Source organism: Homalodisca vitripennis, chromosome X, assembly GCF_021130785.1.
Source record: "Homalodisca vitripennis isolate AUS2020 chromosome X, UT_GWSS_2.1, whole genome shotgun sequence".
NCBI lineage: Eukaryota > Metazoa > Arthropoda > Insecta > Hemiptera > Cicadellidae > Homalodisca > Homalodisca vitripennis.
Genome location: NC_060215.1, coordinates 85962436 through 85984875, shown reverse-complemented (window position 1 = coordinate 85984875; position 22440 = coordinate 85962436). Strand labels below are relative to the sequence as shown.

The 22440-nt window shown below is 33.8% G+C and overlaps 1 protein-coding gene across 2 annotated transcripts in view; it reads right to left on the bottom strand.

Annotated features, from left to right (window-relative positions):
* LOC124369299 overlaps positions 1 to 22440 on the bottom strand; it is a 137123-nt gene that overhangs the window by 32632 nt on the left and 82051 nt on the right. The window contains exon 6 of one of the 2 annotated variants that reach the window (XM_046827235.1): positions 10060 to 10248. The exons of the other annotated variant lie outside the window; for it this stretch is intronic. Within the exon in view, the coding sequence (XP_046683191.1) occupies positions 10060 to 10248 (189 nt within the window). The remainder of the gene's footprint in view (positions 1 to 10059; positions 10249 to 22440) is intronic. 2 annotated transcript variants of the gene reach the window in all.

Below are 22440 nucleotides of genomic sequence, written 5' to 3'. Positions count from 1 at the left end.
AAATCGAATTTTATTAGTAAGGTTCCTGAACTTAAATATATTTCAAACTAATAAGTTGAAATAAAAAAATAATCTGAGTTTCTTTCTCAATATTTTAAAGTACTTCATGAACTTTTGAGTTTCAACAGTTAATCTAGTATATTAAAGTCGTACTCAATGGTTGCAATAATTAATCCAAAACATTAGAATAATTTTATATTGACACATCTGAAAACTTACTATTGAGAAAATACAGAATTACATCTTAAAATTAATTCAAAATTTAAAAACAAATAATTAATCAAGTTGTAAATTCTGTTTAGTATGGAAATAATTATACTTGAACATGTATGGCTAATTAATATTTAATGGTAGTGAAATTCTTCATCAAATGATGCAGTAATCATCTACATAAAATTTAATATATTACATTTACTGAAATAATAGTAAATAACAAAATTCCAAATCTAAAGAGTTCCAAATACTTTCTCAGCAGTTTCCGGTTATTTACCATCTGGTTAAGAGTGCTTTTTATTGTGATGAGGAACTTTAATTCATTTAAGACATATTTTTACCTTAGTTTCACATATCCCATAACATTGATTATTAGCCATTAATATGAATGGAATATTTGAGTTAATGGTTGTATTATATGTTAAAAAGTACTGTTTTACACATAAAAAAAGGCCATTCTTTCATAGAGGGTAAGGATAAGGTTTTACATTTTTTATTGTTACCTTGTTAAAGGTTTTAACATATCAACATTTTTATCTATGCTTACCAAAGAAGTATTCTTTCTAAAACTTTAATATGTTATTAAACGTTCACGATGTATGTATTAGTGACCTGTGATGGATTTGTTTGATAACAAACCAAATAGCAATGCCAACTGTTTTAACCTATTTTTAATTGATCTAAACAGGTGTTTGTATTTTCAGTTACTTTCTACCCATATGGCAAGTTTATCTTCAACAACTACTGAATTTTTTTGAACAAGTCTGGAAGAAATGATAAGAGATAATACTCATGTCTTATAAGATTTTATTTCTTTTAGTTGGTCAGTCAGTTTTGTACCGTGTCTGTGAAAACATGCATTGTTGTTTGTCAAATATGCCATTCAATAATGAGGAAGCTTTCTCGATGTTGATGATGTTAGGTAAATGTTTACAGAACTACACGGCTACTGTTGCTCTATGTTACCCAGACCGTGAACATCATTCACAAAAGGTTTACCAAAAACTTGCTAGTTGTGTCTGTGAAACTGGAAATGTACCACTAGATTACAACAAAGGGGTTTAATGGTGCAACAAAGCAACCTTCTGAAACAATGGAGAAGTGAACCGTCACAATATGAGGTATTGGGCTTTTGAGATTCCCCACTAGATGCGAGAAGGTAGGCAACCAAACGTACTGGACCGCCAATACTATATTATTGGTGTCCAAATTGTTAGCCTGTTTTCTTTTCAAAGGACACTTGGATGGAAATATGTAAAACTTCCTTATCAATTACTTGAATTATTTATTGTTGAATATTCCTAGACAAACTATCCCAGAAATGTGGTTTATGCACAATGGGGAACTAACCCACTACTCTGAAGCAGTGCGACAAACACTGGATGAGGAATAAATATCCTCAAAAATATTTAACGTGCAAGGACTACTACTTGTGGGAAAGGTTAAAAGACTAGGTTTACACCCATGACTCGAGAGGAGATGATGCAACGAAACAGGGCTGCTGTTCAATCAATAAACAGAGAAGAGGTCTTAAGGGCTGGAAAAAACTTCAGTTCCAGAGTAGAACTATGTTTGGAAAGCAATGGATTACAGTTTGAACATCTGTAAATAAGGTTAGTCGAATAACATAACTGTTGGACTGAAATAGTTAGAACCCTGATAAATATACAGCACTTCTTAAATGTACGTTATTACTTAAAAATAAGGTTAGTCGAATAACATAACTGTTGGACTGAAATAGTTAGAACCCTGATAAATATACAGCACTTCTTAAATGTACGTTATTACTTAAATTACAGCATCTAATAGAGAAAAGGTTTTAAAAAGGTAAAAATATTTAAAAATTAATTCTCTAAGAACCTACAGCAAATACAGCAGTTCAAAATGCTGTAATGCAACAAAATGTCATGAACATTACCATTTTTGATGCAATTTCTCAACAAAACAAAATAAAGCCAAATTTAAAAAAATGTTTGTTTTTAAGAGAAGTATTGAAAGGCGTTATAAAAGCCATACCTTGTTATTTGAATTTTGTAGGTTTTACGAGTTTGAAATATCCTTATCCTATATTTGAAGAATTAAAAACAATTGGAAACATGCTGATAAGTGACAATTTTTAGAAAGAGTAATCTTTGGTGACCATGAATAAAAATTTTGATTGGATAAATTAAGAAGTTAACAAATAGTAAAAAAAAACTAAACCCATACAACTTCAACAGCCTTGATGACGTATGTAAGAAGCGAAATTAATTAAAACTTTTTAACAAAATGATTAGTGAATGCACTTTAAAATGAGTTGTGGCTTGACCTATATTTGAAATTTTAATAAAATGATCCCTAAGCCCTGAAAGTACCACTTTGGGTGTTAAAAATTATTTTCCCAAATTATTTGAGGTTGAATTATGGGGTTTATTTGAAAAACAAAGAGGGTAGGTTTCTCGGTTCAGCCGTTATACATGGTGGATGCGTGATTGGCCTAACCCTGCATAACAATTTATTAATAGGGCAATAGCATCTAACAAAAATATTGTTTTTTAATTTCTTATATTCAACATTAAAAAAATACCAGTAAAAATATGTTAGATACTTTAAAAAAAATTCAAATGACTTCCTCTGCCCAAATTTAACATTTGCACACTTAATTTCTCTAAAAATTAGACCTTTCATTTTATATAAAACTTGACCTATGAAGATTCCCCACAGATTCCTCTCGGTCCATTCCCATGAAAAGATGAAATTTAGCTAATCGTCTCAAAAAGAAGGTTCTTAGGACTCCTGTGGATATACATTTATATGCTTAAAGCTATAAAAACGTTACAAAAGTATTACCACATTTATTTTTCAGCGTGTAAAAATGCATATTAATGTAATATATATTATTGGCAGTTTTGCTTAAACATCTGTGATCAGGATGGATGGCTCTCCACAGTAAAAAAATCTACAGGCTTACCATATCAGTCTTATCATTTTTCTATTTTCAAATTCAGATTATGAATAATATTACACATTTATGGCATTTGTAATGTAATCTTTATAAAACATAATCTAGTTAAAAGTAGCATTTCAAAGCCATCTTTCAGTTTCTGTTTTGATTCATGAAAAAAAAAAATAGAACAAAGAGCTAGCCTAAAGTATTAGTTCCTCATTCAATACAGGTAATGACTACATAAGTTGCACCTTTGGTTGTGCCGTAATCGTTTGTTCCGCATCGAAAATCAATACAATTATTTAATGATTAAGGAGGCTTATTACTCGAATAAAAAAGATTTCTGAAAAATGTCCATAAAAAGCCTATTACAAAAGTGTGATTGTAGACTGTAAGTATATTAATTATTGCAGTCCAAAAGTGAATGTTAATTTTTATTTATTGACACGTCTTGTAACAATATGTAAAGTAAAACTTGTCATATATGGCCTAATGTGGCAACCGGCTAAGCTGGATACTGTTAACGCTGGATATTGAGTTTTGATGTAAAAGTTAAGTTATTTATAGCAAATGCAAATGCTATTATGACAACATAAAATACTGCACTAGAACTGTTTCCAATGGAATGTTATAAATTTATGATACAATATAAGGTTATCCTATTTGAAACTTTAAAAGAAAACTAATCTTTGGTTTTTTATGGTTCAATAAGTACTGTAAATACTAATTAACCCTTAGCGAGCCACAAATAAATAACCAAAACTATTCCTAAGAGCCATACACCTTAAAAATAAAAAAATTCCCACATACCAAAACCAACTTTTTAAAATAATTCTTATAACATAACAGGTAAAAAAAACGACAAAATATTTTTTTTCACTCTTTATTGTTCATTTACAGCCAAAAAATGGTAAAATCATAATTTCACTGAAAAAATTTAATTTTGACATTCTATGTGTTCATATATAAAATTAACAATAGTTGAACACAATTATTGTTATATTTTACAAAAAACAAGCATATAGTAATTTGTATTTAGAGAAAATATAAAGAATATAGTACAAATTTATATATATATATATATATATATATATATATATATATATATATATATACAAATTAAATAAAATCAATGAACTAAAAAAAAACTTGACAATAAAGCCCTACATCACGATAATAATACATAAACTACACTGCAAATTGATTAAAAATATTGATTAACATAAAAATTGAAAAGATAAATACGCGGATCGAAAATGGAAGGGCGAATAAACATCTAACCTCACGGAAGGCTACAGGCGGACTGAGCGTGCATCAGTAGACGTCGTTGGCTCTGCGGGAGACTATGAACATCCGGCCGCCCACTATTTTGTCGATCGAACAAGAGCCCTGACCTTCAAAATAGACACGAACGATTGTCTCTTGTTTAGATAAACCTTGTTTGACAGTTTTTACTAAGTTTGTTACCCAGAAATGCTTTTAAATAATATTAAAATAAAAAATTGATTTTGCGTCAGTGGACGTCGTTGGCTTTTAGCGCTAGTTTAGGCATGATGTCTAGTAACGTCATTGGCTCGGTAAGGGTTAAAAAGTGTCTAATTACGAATTGATTTGAGAAAGAATTAAACATTCAGTATTTATAGTTCATACCTCAACTACTGTTTAAGTAAAAAAAAAGTAACTATCCAATCACTAAAACACATCCCGTTCTCATCCTTCTCCCACTCCTGCCACTCAGTGCCAGCTCACATGTTAGAGAAAGTGAAGTGAGTGATAGAAAAATTGTTATTATTCTGAAAATTGAGTGTAATGATACAATTCTTATATTTTGTTTCCTTAATTCTGTGTATCTTATTTTTATAAAAATTAATACATAAAACCATACAATTTCAGAACTGAATATGAGGAATTCAACAATTTGTAGAGCTGTAATTATTTATCAATACATGTCTTGTTTTCTATTCGTGTAGTAAGGTGGAGCAGTTTTTTCATAAAAAACTGATAGTCACAACTTTCTTTTTCCTGTCCACTTTTGTTCAGTATTAAGATACAGAGAGTCAATTGGGAGAAAATGCGTCTACCACCACAACATTGAAGATCTTATTGACAAACCTGAAATTTAGACAGCCCAGGTCATCTTGAGGTGTTTAATAAACTAAAAGATCCTAGGAGCTAAAAGTCCTACTACAGTATGTTTTAGAGATGCCACTGGAAAGTTCCGCCTACACAGGACAATCGTTTCTTATTCACAAATGATGGCAGTTTCAAACTCCATGATGGTTAAAGTAGGTAACGTCCAGTCAACATTACAGAATAATCTCATGTCCGGTCTTAGTCTCAAATTGCTTCACTATCAGTCAATAAAAGGGGTATATGACAGTTTCCTCTTAAAAGAAGGACCACCCTGCTTCCATACTTCTGGTTATGATCAAGGTTCTGTTATGATCACCTTGAAAGGATGATCAAAACAAAACAGTTTCGGCATAGTGTCTGAGCGAGATATAATCATTTGCGAATTTTTCATATAATCAACTATGTGCATATGCCCAGCCACGTAACTTGGCTTACTTGGATCCATTCCTTGCACTTGTCTTACAGTGTGATGGCTTTTTCGCTGTTCAAGAACAGTTTAAGGGACTATCATAATAAAAGCTCATACAAGTCTTCGAGAGCTACTGTGGGTCGGGAATGCAGAGCTTCAATGCTAAATTGGCAATCTAGACACTGAACACCATTAAGTCCAGTCATCACTGACTTCAGCTCCACCTTTGACCAGACAACCATCTTAGGCCACATATCCTGTCTGCTAGTGTGAAAAGAATACTAAATGATAAAGTAGAGACTTCAAATGCAGATTCAAGGTATACTTTTTTTCAACTCCACTACCCTGATAATAAACCTTTTGAAGCACTACTTTTAGCATGAGTAGGACCTTGATGAAAACCTAATATAAAATACAGAGGTTTAGAAAAGCCTAAATATCTTAGCTTACTTCAGTCATATTTTCATAATTTTGTCACCTAAATACTCTAGAAAGTCATGATAAATCAATAATAGTTTTATTATGAAATTACTTTTGATAATACACAATCTTCTTTATTTACAAATTGATGGTGAATTTTAACAGCATCATTAAACTAATAATAAAAAATAATATTTAAAAAATTTGTATTTGTCTCCTGTTTTCATCGTATTATACATCTCTTCCTAGATACTCTTTAATTGTGTAAAAGGGGTTTGTAGCACCTACTTCTTTACTTAATTCTTGAAACATTTTGTGTTACACTTCTTGAAGTCTTATGGTAAGTGGTTCCACGACTTTATTGCCACGTATGAGGGCTTCTCTTCAAACAGATCTACTCGGTGCACAGGAAGATGGATGTTTGCTGCACCCCTAGTGTTGCAGTGATGCTGGAACCTCTGGGTAGTCAGCTCTCATGAAAAATTTCTCCACTTCCATAATATATGTATAGAGCTACAACCGTTAACATTGTTAGGTTGATAAAGGACGGGTATCAAATCTCTCTCCCTTTGTTTTAAGCCAGCAGGTGCTCTCACTGATTTCTTCTGGATCACTAATATGCTATGTAAATTGCCTGTTGAAGATTTTCCTCACACAAACAGACCATAGCAGAGAAAGGTTCAAACAGTGCATGATATACTGTTTTAGCAGTCGCTCTGTAATGTTTTTTGTTAGTTTTGTTATCATATAGATTCCATTACTCAGTTTTCTACATGTATTGTCAATGTAGGATATTCTACTGAGATTTTTTTTATCTATTATCATATCCAAGTATTCTGCCTCTGTTACCACCCTATCACTTGGTAAGTGAGCTGTTTCTTCTTTTTTGCTGCCCATTATGATTTGCTGTGTCTTAAGCTGCATTGATTACTAGGTTGTTATATGGACAATACTACACAGCCATGTTCTACAGATTTTTCACACAGAATTATGACTGTATCATTGGCAAACATCAAAGTTATAGTAAATTCTTCTAAATAATTAGAGGTTGTTGGTAAAAAGTGTGAAGAGAACAGTCCCTAGGATGGATTCCTGTACAACACCAATTAGAACTGGCAAAGGGCAGGATCTTTTTCGCTGAACTTTATGATGTTGGGTATGTTTAATTTAAACCACCTGCTCCCTATTGGTCAAGCAACTTCTAAACTATTCTGCTGTAGTATCTTTAAACCTTAGGTTACGGTTACTATGGATGCGAATTCTGGTGAAAATCTGTTCTGACGAGTACGTCCGAAACCCTCGTCAGAACAAGGCGGTTACAGTGTGCGCGTTTTCAGATCTTCTGATAGTCAGTACGTGTCAAAGCCGCCCAGCAAAATGGATGAACTCGATCAAAAATATTTTCGAGATATTGGAAAATAACGCAGATGTGAAAATAATATTAAATAGCCAGAATAATTAGAAACAATGTATTTAATTGGTCAAATAAAAATTATTTATTAATATTATTACAAAACAATCTCATTAAAAAAACAAAAACAAATTAGATTCACAAAATTATTGAAAATTTGATTGACATGGTCCCAGAACTGATCCCTGTGGCACTCCTCTTTGCACGGCAGTCATTTCAGAATGTATTTTATGAAGAGTGTTGTTCTCTACATGCTGAATTTCAACTAGTTGTTGTCTGTCAGTTAGATAGCTCTGGAACCATTTTCCCGCCATCCCCTCAATGCCCAGGGCTTATAACAGTTAATCCTAGGAATAAAACAACCTTTGTTTGATAAAAAGAATAAATTTCCTTGAAAAAAATAGTTTTACTGAAAACCCACATTTTACCCACATTCACCCTAAATTGAAATTAGGTTAAATTTAAAAAGTAAAGACGCAAAATAAGTGAAAGTAAAGTAGCAGTAACATTGGAAAAATGTAACTTCCATTTTTTAGTTTAAATCGGTTGGAGTTAAATTTGAAAAAAAAAAAACGAAGCAAGGTCCTCATGTTGAGCTGTACTCAGTGGAGTTGGTGCTTGTGAACGACTTTCCCAAGTATCACTCGTTGATGAACCACATGGGGAAGAACCATAGTTATGTGGTGGATGGTGGATTGGCTGTAGTCGATGTTGTCCTCCGAATCCCGACAAAAGATCCTCATCACAAAACACTTGTTGTAGCTTGGTCCTCACAATCATTTTTCTTTCTTCCGGTATTTTTGGAAATATGGTAGTAGGCTCATAAGAAAATGTTAGTCTGAATCTTCGTTTCGGGAAGCATTATTTCTCTCCTCATGTCCCAAAAACATTTGTTCTCGTACACAAGACCGAGTAATTTATCAATATCCATGGTTAATTTAAGTTAATAACTCTAAAATTCGACGCAATGGGTGAAAGAAGTTGCTGACCGCACGAAAAAATCAAACTTGTTTGATCGCTCAGATTGTTCTGACGACTTCGTGTCTTTTCTGACGCAAAGGTTGCTGCCACTGTAAACAGTATCAGTAGAAAACAGGATTTTGTTTTTTCGGACAACTTCGTACGAACTCGTCAGTGCTCGTCACAACAGATTTTCGTCAGAATTCGCATCCATAGTAACCGTAGCCTTTAGGAGGATCATTTTGTCAAGAGTTGTTTATGGTCAAAAGTGACACTTAGCTCAAGTCCGATGTTTTTCTCCTACTTGATCAATAATGTGTTCTATGACACAAGTCAATGAAGTTGATGTTGATTTGTTCTTAGTGAGTCCATGTTGTTGACCAGTAACAACAAGAGAGCAATTGTTCTTTGTTGTATAATTATATCTAAGAAAGTCAAGAAGATGAGAAAGCATACTTCTTTCAAATGTTTTGGAACATGTTTAAATCAGAGAGACTGGCCAGTAATTAATTAGTTGCTTGTCTGGAATTGTTATAAGGTTGTTTCTTCCCTTGGCAGAATCAAGAAAGTGACTGTTTGTTGGGTTCCTAGTCATGAGGAGGTCTCTTTGACTTTCCTGCAATAAAAGGGATCACTACACCATCTTTGATAGTCAAGACAAAGGTGGTGAATTTCACCAGAAGGACCTGATCGGTTGTTTTCTATGGTTTGTAGAAATGCTGAAACCGTAAACTGGTTGGCCCTTATGGTAAACTTCCAGGGTGCGCAAAAGGCCTTTGAGGCTTAATAGGTCGCCCTTAGAAGAACAATTTAGTTAGTTTTAGATTACTGGGAAAGTTTGGAATACATCAATTTTTAACATAATAGTGTATTTATTGAAATATGTTATGTAAATTTATTTTACAATATTTCTTAGTTAAACTATCAAGACCTTTACAGAGACATAAAAATGAAATTAGGAATACCTCAGTGTGTATATTAAAGTCATCTTTAAATATATGAAAAAAAGAAAAACAGTTTGTTGTAGCAATTCTTTTTTATTTTACAACATAGCCTTAGAATATCTGAAAATAAACTCTGTCAACCATTGATAACAACTTACGCCACTTCAGATATAATCTTTAACCACTTAAAGCTGACCAATGGAGATATTAAATTTGTACAAAATATCTGAGTTCTATGATTATTGGAGTGCTAATTTCTTAATAGAGTTCTCTATACAGAGTCCTGCTTAGCTTCACATTCACTACTAAACTATATGTTGTAGATGTGTTGGATGTGATGATTTGGCAAACATAAAACACAACAATTACTCTAGTTTGGACTGATAATTACTTAAGATTATCACAATCATACAATATTAACTTCTTGGTAAGTGTTAACTTAACAAGTAGTTACCATAAAGTATTAACTTCTGATTTGGAAGTCTGTCCAGCAACATCCACACATATTTAAATTATATTGAAAAAAGTGTTGTCGTGTTTTTACATTCCGAATGAAATGGTCGGTTTCAAAATAGCAGCTACACTGACCTTCCAATAGATGGAGAAACAGTTAACAATATTTAGCAACTATGTAGAAACTAACCCCGAAAATCGAGAAATGTAAAACTGCTATATCTGTTCCAGTGAGCCATGAATGGTGGGCCTAGCACCCCTTTGTCGGTAGAATCCTGGCTGTCCACATCTGGTAGTGAAGGAGCCACAGCCTTCTGATGCCCCCTCCGGTTAACGTTAACCTTCTTGTGTTCTGTATTGTCCCAAATTCTGTGTTCATCTGTGTCGCATGCATTGACACATCACAAGACAAAAACAAAACAAAATCAGACTACTTAAAAATAAATATAACTAAACTGATAAAATATAAACACAGTACATGTAAATGTTTTCGAACACATCTTACATTATTAAAAGCTATTATACAATCTTTAGTTAAAAATGTTAAAGGGAACTGTTAGGAACTTTCATGTAATTTTTGATCTTATTTCGGCTTTAGCTGACAATTTATTTCTACACAAAATGTAAAAACTTGCATACTATAATAGACCATATTTAATGTTTATATCAATACAGAGGGTCTCAGAAAGGAATATATTTTATTAGTCTTAATTGGCGACAAGTAGTCAAAAAAGATAAGATAAAGAACTTTATTACGGTTGTAGAAAATCATTTGACATGGAATATTTGAAACTCTAAAATTTAAATTATGTTCATTGTTCTTTCAGTGTGTGGAACATTTATTTTACATACATTCACTACTATCATCTACAAAGACTGTATTTTTTTTTTAACCTCTGATCTCATGCCACAATGGCCAGACAAGAGACAGGTTCGCGGTGTGCGCAGTAGTCGATCGTGCATCTTGCTAACTACAACACAACATTTGTCACTATTGAGTTCAAGTAGCCAGTATGTGCTAAGCTGCAGTCGCATAAAAATGGCTGCCTCTATTGATTCTCCTGCCAAATGTGAATTGAGGAGTGTTATTAATTTCCTACAAGCTGAAAGGAATAGTCCATCAACAACCAATGAACCATGTTTACAGAGAAAACATTATGATTTGATGATGTTGTAAGTTTAAGGATTTCTAGGAAAATTAAAGAAAATTCTAGGAAAGAAACACTTAAAACATCCTCACAAACTTTCAGTGTAAGTAACAATGGTTGAAGGAGATTCTTATTGTATTTCCTTGACAATGACAATGACAATGAAATACTGTGAAGGACTATGCTCAACATTATATTGGTTTATCATAATTTATGATATATGCTCTAGAAAGTTCCCCCATTACAACAAAAGAAATATTACTTCAGCAGGATAGATCTTTAATCTGTGATGAAGTAGCCTCTATAGCAACAAATAGAAAAAGAGAGGAGGAGGGGGAGGAAAGAGAATTTTGCTCTGTTGGGTGGGGCAATGTTACATTTAGATGAATTATTGTTTGGGAATACGTAAGATTTTCAACAACCATGCTATTTAGCCACATCTCCAGCAATTCATCGGCCAAAACTAAGACATTCCACAAACCCTCAGCCTCAGCCTTTAATAAAGTAATTTTTCATTATTATTACCATGAGTCTTAGAAGCATGAGGTTTTGTTTCTAAATGCACCTGATAGCAGCACTATGTAATCCACCATTTATAATTTCCATAACATTTTTCTAAGGTTTTTTCTAAAGCATGTTTTGTATTTCTTTGTTTTAAATAAGCATTCCTTTTTGAGATATCTCGTATTTTTCTTTTAATGTTTGAACATTTACTAAATATACTACACTCACACAAAAAATTCAAAATATGATGATTATATGACATCAACAAATTGATTAGATAATAATAAGCTAGTAAATGAAATCAAATTTTTACAAACAATATGAGGAAAACATTATTACACCCAAAACATAGGAAAGATTCATGCAATGTTCAGCTTAAATTATCTACCTACGTTCTATAATAAAAACAAGTCAGAATAGGGTTCTTAGTCTAATTACAGAATTGGCAATAAATACTCCTAACTATACAGGATTTGTCTGTAAAGTAATGAGATTGGGTCTGGCAAAAACAATTTATTGATACATAGTTCAGTCTTCAAAATATTCTCCTTGGGGTTGATCTTTAGCTGTCAACTTGATTAGCATGCTTCAAAGGTCCACTGAAGTCATCTCCCATAACATTTCTCAGAGATTGTGACCAGCCATTGGATGGTCGGAATATCTTCAAAACAGTGACCATTTGGCCTTCTATTGAGTTTTACAAACAGGAAAAGGTCCGCTGGACTCATATCAAAGCTTTACAGTACCTAATACAAGGTTCTTTTTATAAAATGGCACTGACGGTTTGTCCAGGAGGTATGAATTTTGAATTCTGTAGGTGAACGGTTTTCTTTGTGGACCACCTCAAGCTTATGAAAAATAATGATGTACACTGTTATTACATTGGACATATTCTCTTTCTTGGAAGTCGTGAAGTTGGAGATGTGCCACTATGGTTTCAGAGCTGTAAGGAACACCTGTTGTACATTACCTCTTAATATGTTATCTAAGAATTCTGATTCATATTTTAACTGCTCCAACATATATCAGAAAACATCAACTCATTATTTTTGTTCATTGTCACTCACATTTGGCAAAAATTTCACACAAACATTCTGTATGTTCAAAATTTCAGATATAATTTTGTTAAACATTGTCTTGTTGAGGTCTACAGCAATCAATCTTGAACTCGAACAAAGTCAAAGCTCAGATAATTATTTACATACTGGTAAGGTACGTCCATTTTAACGAATCAATCAAAAGATCTTTATCATGATTTCTTTAAAAATGTACATTCGTCAACAAAAAGTTACATGAGTTACAAAAGTTTTTGAAGTTTTAGTCTTGCATTACAATGTCTCATCTGTTTGTTGTTTTTCTGAGTTGATGATGTACCAGAACACCTTATATTTGTTATCAAATTTGGTTATGTGTTGATTTGCAGCTACTTGTGTAAGCTCTTATAGTATTAAGCCAATGGAGCTTCTCTGTGCCAATGGCGCAGTGTAGTGGATACGGCGGTTATCGCAAGATAACCAGATCCAGCAACGTCGAGCGTGGCCGCTGCCTGGATAGGTGACCGCTGAGCGATCCTGTCCTTGCAAGCGGCCATCCTGCCCGGCCATTGGTGGTGGTTCGGAAGTCACCTTTAAGCCGTTGGTCCCCAGGTTAAGTGTTAGAGAGGGTTTCTTAGCCCTAACTTCGCCTGGTAAAATAAGACATTCATTACTTTTTACTTTTACTTTTTCATTAAGTCATAAGCTTCTTTTCCGTTTTATACCATTATCGAGTTCATTTTCCATCCAGGAGCAGCCTCATGCTAAATGTTAATAGTTCTTTCTCAAAAAAAGATATCGTCATGGTCTCCTGACAATCGATTAAAATTAACATCACCCATTACAACGGTTTGTCTTTCAACACATCTGTCCGATGTGTACAAATAATTGCTGACAGGCTTCTATAGCTTGTCTGATGTTTTCTCCTGGTGATCGATAGAGACCAAGTAGATTGAAAGAGTGTTGTTTTTGTGCCAATTCATTATCAATACTATCTCACTAAGAAGTTCTATGCCATGTTTTTTTGTCCAACATTTCTACATTAATATTTAATGTTTCAACGGTGTACATGGCAACCAGTCGTAATTTGTGTTCTCTGTTAAAATCTATTATTAAGTTGTACACATTACCTTTTGTTACGAGCAAAATTTCTGAGCATAATCCATGTTCAGTCAGTATTAATATTGTAGGCTGAAGGATACTTAAGAGATGATTAAGTTTGAGCTTCTATTTTGTTGGTTAAACCTCACAAGTTCTGGTGCAGTACACTTATTGTTGAGGTCATACTTGAACCTTAATGGCGTATTTAGTTATACTAGTATTCCCTGGTTCATTGTGTGTCCAAAAATGTTCGTTCTGTAGCGAGTAAATAATCTCTTGTCTCTTTGGGGGTACTCAGTTTTTTTCATATTTAGCTGCTTGTAGGGAGATACTAAATGCATTCCTCTTCATCCCAGATCTTGCTTTCCTCCCCTGAGATGGGCCATAGTGTATTGATTGAGCCAGAGTAACTTTAGGATAGAAATTACTTTTGGTGCAGTTTTAGTTGGTAGGGATTTGATTGCTAACTCTAGCTGCCAGAGTTTTGTTTTTATTTCTTCTTGCTTAGTAAAATATAGGTGGCAAATTTTGAGCGTTTTTAGTAATCCTATGAACCAAAGGGGCAGTTTGTGTACAGGAGTCCTTTAAGTTTTATTTATCAATTCCTGTCTATCAATTTTCTTTTAGAACGTTAAAATAGTCTTTTCTTGTTTGTATAACTTTTTTACTTGATTGTCAATAAGTTGGCCTAATTTAAAATCATGCTCTTCGAAGATAGTTTGTGTTTCTGACAAAGTTGTCTCTCCTTATCAAGCTGGTGTTGTGATTCAGCATTTTGATTTCAATTCTGTAATTCTCTATTTCTTCAAATTTCCTATCCAGTATTGTTAATATGGTCTGCACGATAAATTTTTATTCTTTTAGGAGTTGGTTTTCTTCTAATAAAGCTGAGCATATTTTGGCTATCATCTGTAATTTATGTTCATCATTATTTGTAGCTTCTATTAAAACATTATCAAGGCTACATTATAGTTAACTATAATTTAGTGAGTGCAGAGTTAGTGATCAGTTTCTTATACCTCAATTATTGAGGTAAAAATAACATAAAACCACTTGTTGAAGAGCATCAAGATCCCTTAATAATTTCATTGTAAGCCTCCTCAACCATGACAAGTGTTTTGCGCTTTTTCCCGGATAAAAGTAAAATTTATTAATATAACTTAGCTCCGATTTTTATATTTTCTGCCACAACAAAAACAGCTTTTGTTCCACAAGTAATCCCCACTGCATTAGACTTCATACCCAAGCGCATTGCTCAGCTAAGATCGTTCCACCACATATCTCATAAACTAGGAAGCAATATGTTGTCAACTAGAGCACTGACCAGTCTGATTACTTTACAGACAAACACTATATATGTACAGAAGAAAGCCTATGAAGTTGATTATATGTTAAAGCGTAGATTTTAAATATTATTGTTGCAAGTCTCCTTTTTAGTTGAAAAGGTAATCTAGTACGGATTTATATTAGTAAATGGATAGCAAAACAAATAAGACAAAATTTGGGATATAAATGTAACTTCATTAATGTAATTTTGAGTTTATTCTAGTTGGATTACTGTATAAAATGTTGGAATACTGTATAAAATCTTTAAGTTTCTTTTACAATATTATTAGCCTCTTTTAGGGGATTGTCACTAGTAAACTTTGGTCATTTATCAAACAGTTATATGAAAAAAATCTAGTTCAAGACGTAATTTTATATTTTACATGTAAGGTCTAATTCTTGTTCCTTACCTAAATCTAAATCTTTTCCACATCAATTCATTCCAAAATTACCTTAAAAAAAAAAAAAAATTAAATGCAATAAGTAATTCATGTTCAAGATTATTCATACGTGCAATACAAGCTACTGGCCAATTCATTATACTCTGTCTAAAAAATTGAGGCCCCTGAAGGATTATACTATACACGTTACTACCATATACTAACACACCTGGCTACTGCCGCTACCTCTCTACCTGCCAGCTCTGTCATGATGTACTAGCACACTTTGATACACCTGGCTACTGCCGCTACCTCTTTACCTGCCTGCTCTGTCATGATGTACTAGCACACATCGATACACCTGGCTACTGCTGCTACCTCTCTACCTGCCTGCTCTGTCATGATGTACTAGCACACATCGATACACCTGGCTACTGCCGCTACCTCTCTACCTGCCTGCTCTGTCATGATGTACTAGCACACATCAATACACCTGGCTACTGTCGCTACCTCTCTACCTGCCTGCTCTGTCATGATGTACTAGCACACATTGATACACCTGGCTACTGCCGCTACCTCTCTACCTGCCTGCTCTGTCATGATGTACTAGCACACATTGATACACCTGGCTACTGTCGCTACCTCTCTACCTGCCTGCTCTGTCATGATGTACTAGCACACATTGATATACCTAGCTACTGTCGCTACCTCTCTACCTGCCTGCTCTGTCATGATGTACTAGCACACATTGATATACCTAGCTACTGTCCTTGCCTCTCTACCTGCCTGCTCTGTCATGATGTACTAGCACACATTGATACACCTAGCTACTGTCGCTACCTCTCTACCTGCCTGCTCTGTCATGATGTACTAGCACACATTGATACACCTGGCTACTGTCGCTACCTCTCTACCTGCCTGCTCTGTCATGATGTACTAGCACACATTGATACACCTGGCTACTGTCGCTACCTCTCTACCTGCCTGCTCTGTCATGATGTACTAGCACACATTGATACTCCTGGCTACTGTCGCTACCTCTCTACCTGCCTGCTCTGTCATGATGTACTAGCACACATTGATACACCTGGCTACTGTCGCTACCTCTCTACCTGCCAGCTCTGTCATGATGTATTAGCACACATTGATACACCTGGCTACTGTCGCTACCTCTCTACCTGCCAGCTCTGTCATGATGTACTAGCACACATTGATATACCTAGCTACTGTCGCTACCTCTCTACCTGCCTGCTCTGTCATGATGTACTAGCACACATTGATACACCTGGCTACTGCCGCTACCTCTCTACCTGCCTGCTCTGTCATGATGTACTAGCACACATTGATACACCTGGCTACTGTCGCTACCTCTCTACCTGCCTGCTCTGTCATGATGTACTAGCACACATTGATATACCTAGCTACTGTCGCTACCTCTCTACCTGCCTGCTCTGTCATGATGTACTAGCACACATTGATATACCTAGCTACTGTCCTTGCCTCTCTACCTGCCTGCTCTGTCATGATGTACTAGCACACATTGATACACCTAGCTACTGTCGCTACCTCTCTACCTGCCTGCTCTGTCATGATGTACTAGCACACATTGATACACCTGGCTACTGTCGCTACCTCTCTACCTGCCTGCTCTGTCATGATGTACTAGCACACATTGATACACCTGGCTACTGTCGCTACCTCTCTACCTGCCTGCTCTGTCATGATGTACTAGCACACATTGATACTCCTGGCTACTGTCGCTACCTCTCTACCTGCCTGCTCTGTCATGATGTACTAGCACACATTGATACACCTGGCTACTGTCGCTACCTCTCTACCTGCCAGCTCTGTCATGATGTATTAGCACACATTGATACACCTGGCTACTGTCGCTACCTCTCTACCTGCCAGCTCTGTCATGATGTACTAGCACACATTGATATACCTAGCTACTGTCGCTACCTCTCTACCTGCCTGCTCTGTCATGATGTACTAGCACACATTGATATACCTAGCTACTGTCGCTACCTCTCTACCTGCCTGCTCTGTCATGATGTACTAGCACACATTGATACACCTAGCTACTGTCGCTACCTCTCTACCTGCCTGCTCTGTCATGATGTACTAGCACACATTGATACACCTAGCTATTGTCGCTACCTCTCTACCTGCCTGCTCTGTCATGATGTATTAGCACAACATTGATACACCTAGCTACTGTCGCTAACTCTCTACCTGCCTGCTCTGTCATGATGTACTAGCACACATTGATACACCTACCTACTGCCGCTACCTCTCTACCTGCCTGCTCTGTCATGATGTACTAGCACACATTGATACACCTACCTACTGCCGCTACCTCTCTACCTGCCTGCTCTGTCATGATGTACTAGCACACATTGATACAACTAGCTACTGCCGCTACCTCTCTACCTGCCTGCTCTGTCATGATGCACAACAACTACTTTTTCTAGTGTATTCAAATAATTTTGTTAAATACATTATCTCCACACAAAAATAAAGATAATGAGTCTAAACGCGCACAAGTGTAACATGGTAAAGCAGAAGAATGATTTTAATATTACCCTAGGCAATTCAAAGTCTGCTTTACTATTTCTTATATATTCTTCTTTTTTATATTTCTTAAGTATATCATATTTGGACTCATTTCCTTCTGAGGAAAGCTAAATGAATTCAATAAGAATTAATGAAATTAATTAATGCACATCAAGAACACATTTGGTGATTGACAGGTCAGTCCAACCATTTGGGCTATGACTATGCTTGAGGCAGTGAGGAGAAGATTCACTGCCTTCCAGACAGAGTATAAAAGTTAATGTGGAGTGCACTTTATGTTGCAAGCATTTTTTTTACTAACATGCTTATTCCACACTTATTATACATAAACAAAACAATTTTTTACCCAGACAGAAAATAGTACAAATCAAGTTTTTAAGAATTACATTCCGCAAAGTATCAGTATACATAATAGCAATCAATGCACAGTACAACTTATAATAATAATTTTTCAAGACAAATTTTTAAACAAAAGAAATAAACAAAACAGACTTGATATGAATGATGATTCCTGTTGATCTGTTCGATGATTCACATATAATCTGTTAACAAAAGTGTATGAGAAGAAGAAATTATGATTGCCAGAAGGGCTTGCATTTAGAGGAATATTAAATAGTAATATGTGCTTAGCTTTTGTTTTAAAAAAAGAAAGCAAATGAAGTAATCACCTTTTTTGTATACTGTAACATTTTATATACATAATATATAATACATAACATTTCCTTTCAAATAGTAAATTATAGTCTGTTCACTAATCAAATTTATGTGTAGGTTAAGTTAATTGCAGCCAAATCACATTATTGTTTTAAAATTCCTTTTTTCCAAAACTAGTAGATCAGTTTAACTTTGCTGATAGATATCACCCCATAAATCTATAGGTAGGCTCTTTTAACAATGAAGTAGATAAATTATAAATTAAATCATTAGCAATCAAGCTAATTTTGTCACTAATTGTCCATCCCGGTGGTCATTTATTATTGCAGCATTTATCCCAATCGAAGAGTAAACTACTTGTTCATGAATGATCTATCTAAGTACAGTTTTGTCATAATCAAGTAAATTAGGTAGTTTGACAGTGTAGAGTAGAGCCCTCAAAAAAGAAAATCCACAATAAATTCTTAGGTTTACAAAGCCAATGCCATGATTACTAACAAGATTTTCCAGTTTAAACAGCATTGAAAAATTGTTAAAATAAATTCAAATCTTGAAATATTTTACATTAATTGTGGTATTGAGACCAGATTTGATTTATTTAAATCATCTTTATCTACAAAATCATATAGGAAAGGCTTTTAATGTTAAGTTCTTTATCACGTTGATGGTTATTTTAAAACATACAAACATTGGTTAAACACATAAAAAACAGAAAACATTTAATTTCTTTCTATTGTTGTACACCCAAAGATAAATTACCCTGCTTCTTTGTTTCTATGGAAGAACTGGAGCTAAATTCAACATTCATATTTAACATTTGTATCTAATAAGGTAGGTCATTTAGCTGGATTTTTATGCTTTTAAACTAAATCCTGTAGTAATTGGTATCTATGGCTATTAGCTGATACCCAGTAATGATGCACTTGTAAATAGATAAAAGATTACAAGCTTGCTACTTTGTACATTAGGGAAACATCCGTGCATGGTGGGTAATACTTATTTGTCCGCAATGATACACCTTTCATCAGGCACTACCTAGAAAAAGATTGTTATTGTCGATAGAAGGTTTGAAAGGATAATATGATTTTGGAAGTTTGCCATTGTTATACGTTACAAAACTTATAACATGTTTCGAGGATTGAAACCTACCCTCTTCTTCAAGATAATGTACCAGTTCCAATAACACTTAAAATCATTGAATTTTGGCTAAAAGAAGATAAAACATTAAACGAAAGAACAAAACTTCCCATCCACGTAATTTGGAACTGTTAGAGCTATGCACTCAACGTAACTCTTTTGAACTAGAGGGTAAGATTTACTGTCAGATGAGGGTATGGCGATGGTAGCATCTTTATCGCCCATTTTTACCGATGTCAATTTGAAGAATTTGAGTAAAAAGCCGTTAACATTTATCAGTCTTTTGTTTCAAATAATTTTAATTTCTAAATTATTTTCAAGCACTTGATAAGAATGATTTGGTGTTCTTAAAAAGTTATTAGATTAATTTAATTTAAGGAAATTGTGCAGATACATTTTTAAGACATAAGGAAACTTTGTAACAGATCACCATCGATCAAATTCAAATGGTTCACGCCAAGATTGGTAAGCGGAAATGTACGTGAACCACAAACAGCTGATAAAGCAAAAAAACAGATGTAATGTTTTCATCCCATTTAAACATATTGGTCTGGATTGGAGGCTGAGGGGCTAATGACTTCTGTTGATTTCCGGTAGATGAGTCTCGTTTATAACTCTTAACGGTTGTCGTAGGGATCTTGGCCTTTTCACTTTCTTCTTGTCTTAGTAGAAGTAATGAATACATGTGCATTTATTCTATACTCACGAAGCACATTGTTTTAGTAAAATGTATGAAATCTGATCATGATTAAACATATTAAATTCGAAACATATTAAAAGCTATTAATGCTACAGTGTAACTGAAGTTGGTGAATGAAGCAAGGCCATATGCTCCAATACAAAATCTAAATTCAATTGAGTGAAATTAATTAAATCCTCGACTTAATATCGGTGAGTATTATTACTAAATGAAAAGACTTGATTAAAATTATTTTTCAATTACAGTGATTTAGAAATTCAAAATTATATGAACAATAATTTGTGGTTGATTGAAACTATTAACAAATTTAATGACATTGTTTTTTATTAGCGAAGTGAAATAAAACTCAGATGTAGAATTTTGCAATGTGGCATAGCCAACATTGCATAATATGATGTAATTTGATACTTGAAGCATTGAAGTTATAATAACGACTTGGGACATTTAATCAATATTTTATAGTTCATCACAAAGCTAAAATGAAGTAGTGCAAGTTAAAATGAACATCTACAATCTGAACACTCACATATTCAAACAACACAGGACAATTGAACAATTACCTACACCGAATCTACTACAGATGACAGTAACAATTTGAGGCAGTTTATTACAAATATAAAACACCATAAAGTGGTCTACTGCAGACCCACGTTGGGCAACTACAAGAATTATCACCACACACTTGAGCTAACACCAACCTGGGGCTATTATAATTGAAATTAAACAATCAGAACTACAACATAAGCCACAAGTCATGTAGGCTTAGAGCTAAACATCCATTTAACACTACATAATTACTGATATATATCAACATACTATTCCTGCATTCTACAATTAAGATACCTTAACATTTGTTAGGAAAAATCTTTCATTATATACAGAAGTTCTTCCTAATCGAAAAAAATATAAAGAAATAAAATAAAGTAACAATAGCCCATTACAATAGCCTGACTATGCTGGAAAAACGTGCATATTAAATGGGAATTAAACTTTCTAGTATTTTGCCTGAGGAGGTAAAAAAAGAGGATAATTTCAATGAATTTGTTTCATTCATCACCAAAACAGAATACAGCTTGCATATACAAAATTGAAAAAACCCCCTCTCAATACTAAAATAATTCAAGTGAAAATTCACATTGTTCATATCTTATTATTATACTTGTATTTTAATGTTCTTGACATGTCATACATCACATGAGTAGAGCTTCAATCAATCTTATGTAATGTAAATAATGTAACAAGTAAATTATTTCATTTCATTTTACAAGACAAATAGAACCATGTACTGACTGCTTGCCCTATTAGGAAAAAATGGCCTAAAAAATTATTTGCTTTTTTACTATTTTAATAAAAAATTTTAAGCGTATAACATTAAAAAATGCTCTACTAATTGGAAAAATAATAAAACTTCACTTACATGAATGTTTTTTGGAAATCCAGGAATTCACACACATTCAATGTTCTATTTGTGTTAACCCTTTTAATGCCAGACATTTTTTCAGTGACTATTCGAAAAATGCCAACCTGTTTTCAAAAAGTACATGCGAAGAATGCCAGGCCCTTTTTCCATAATTTGACAACTATTTAAAAAAAATGTATAACTTTTTTATTTATTGAAGGAAATTATCCATTGAGGTGTTGTTTTTTATGTCATAATGTGAAGTGTTTGAAACAAATGAGTATTAAAATTTTTACAAATTTATATAATTTATATTTGTAAAAAACAAAAAATAAAAAAACAAAAACTGTAAAAAAAATTAGTTTGAACATATAAAGGTACCTTTATTATTAGCCTTAACTAAAAAGTAGTTACTGGTAATTGTACTATATTTAATTGTTAACACACACACACCAAATTTGAAGAACTTGCCTTGAAAAATAGTGAAGTTACAGCGTTTTATTGAAAACCTTGTAAAGTCCACATTTTACAGTAAAATTCAGTAAGACATATTTTGGTCAGTTTCATTCAAAATCACTTTATTTACACGTGTTGTTTAGCCCAATGTATAA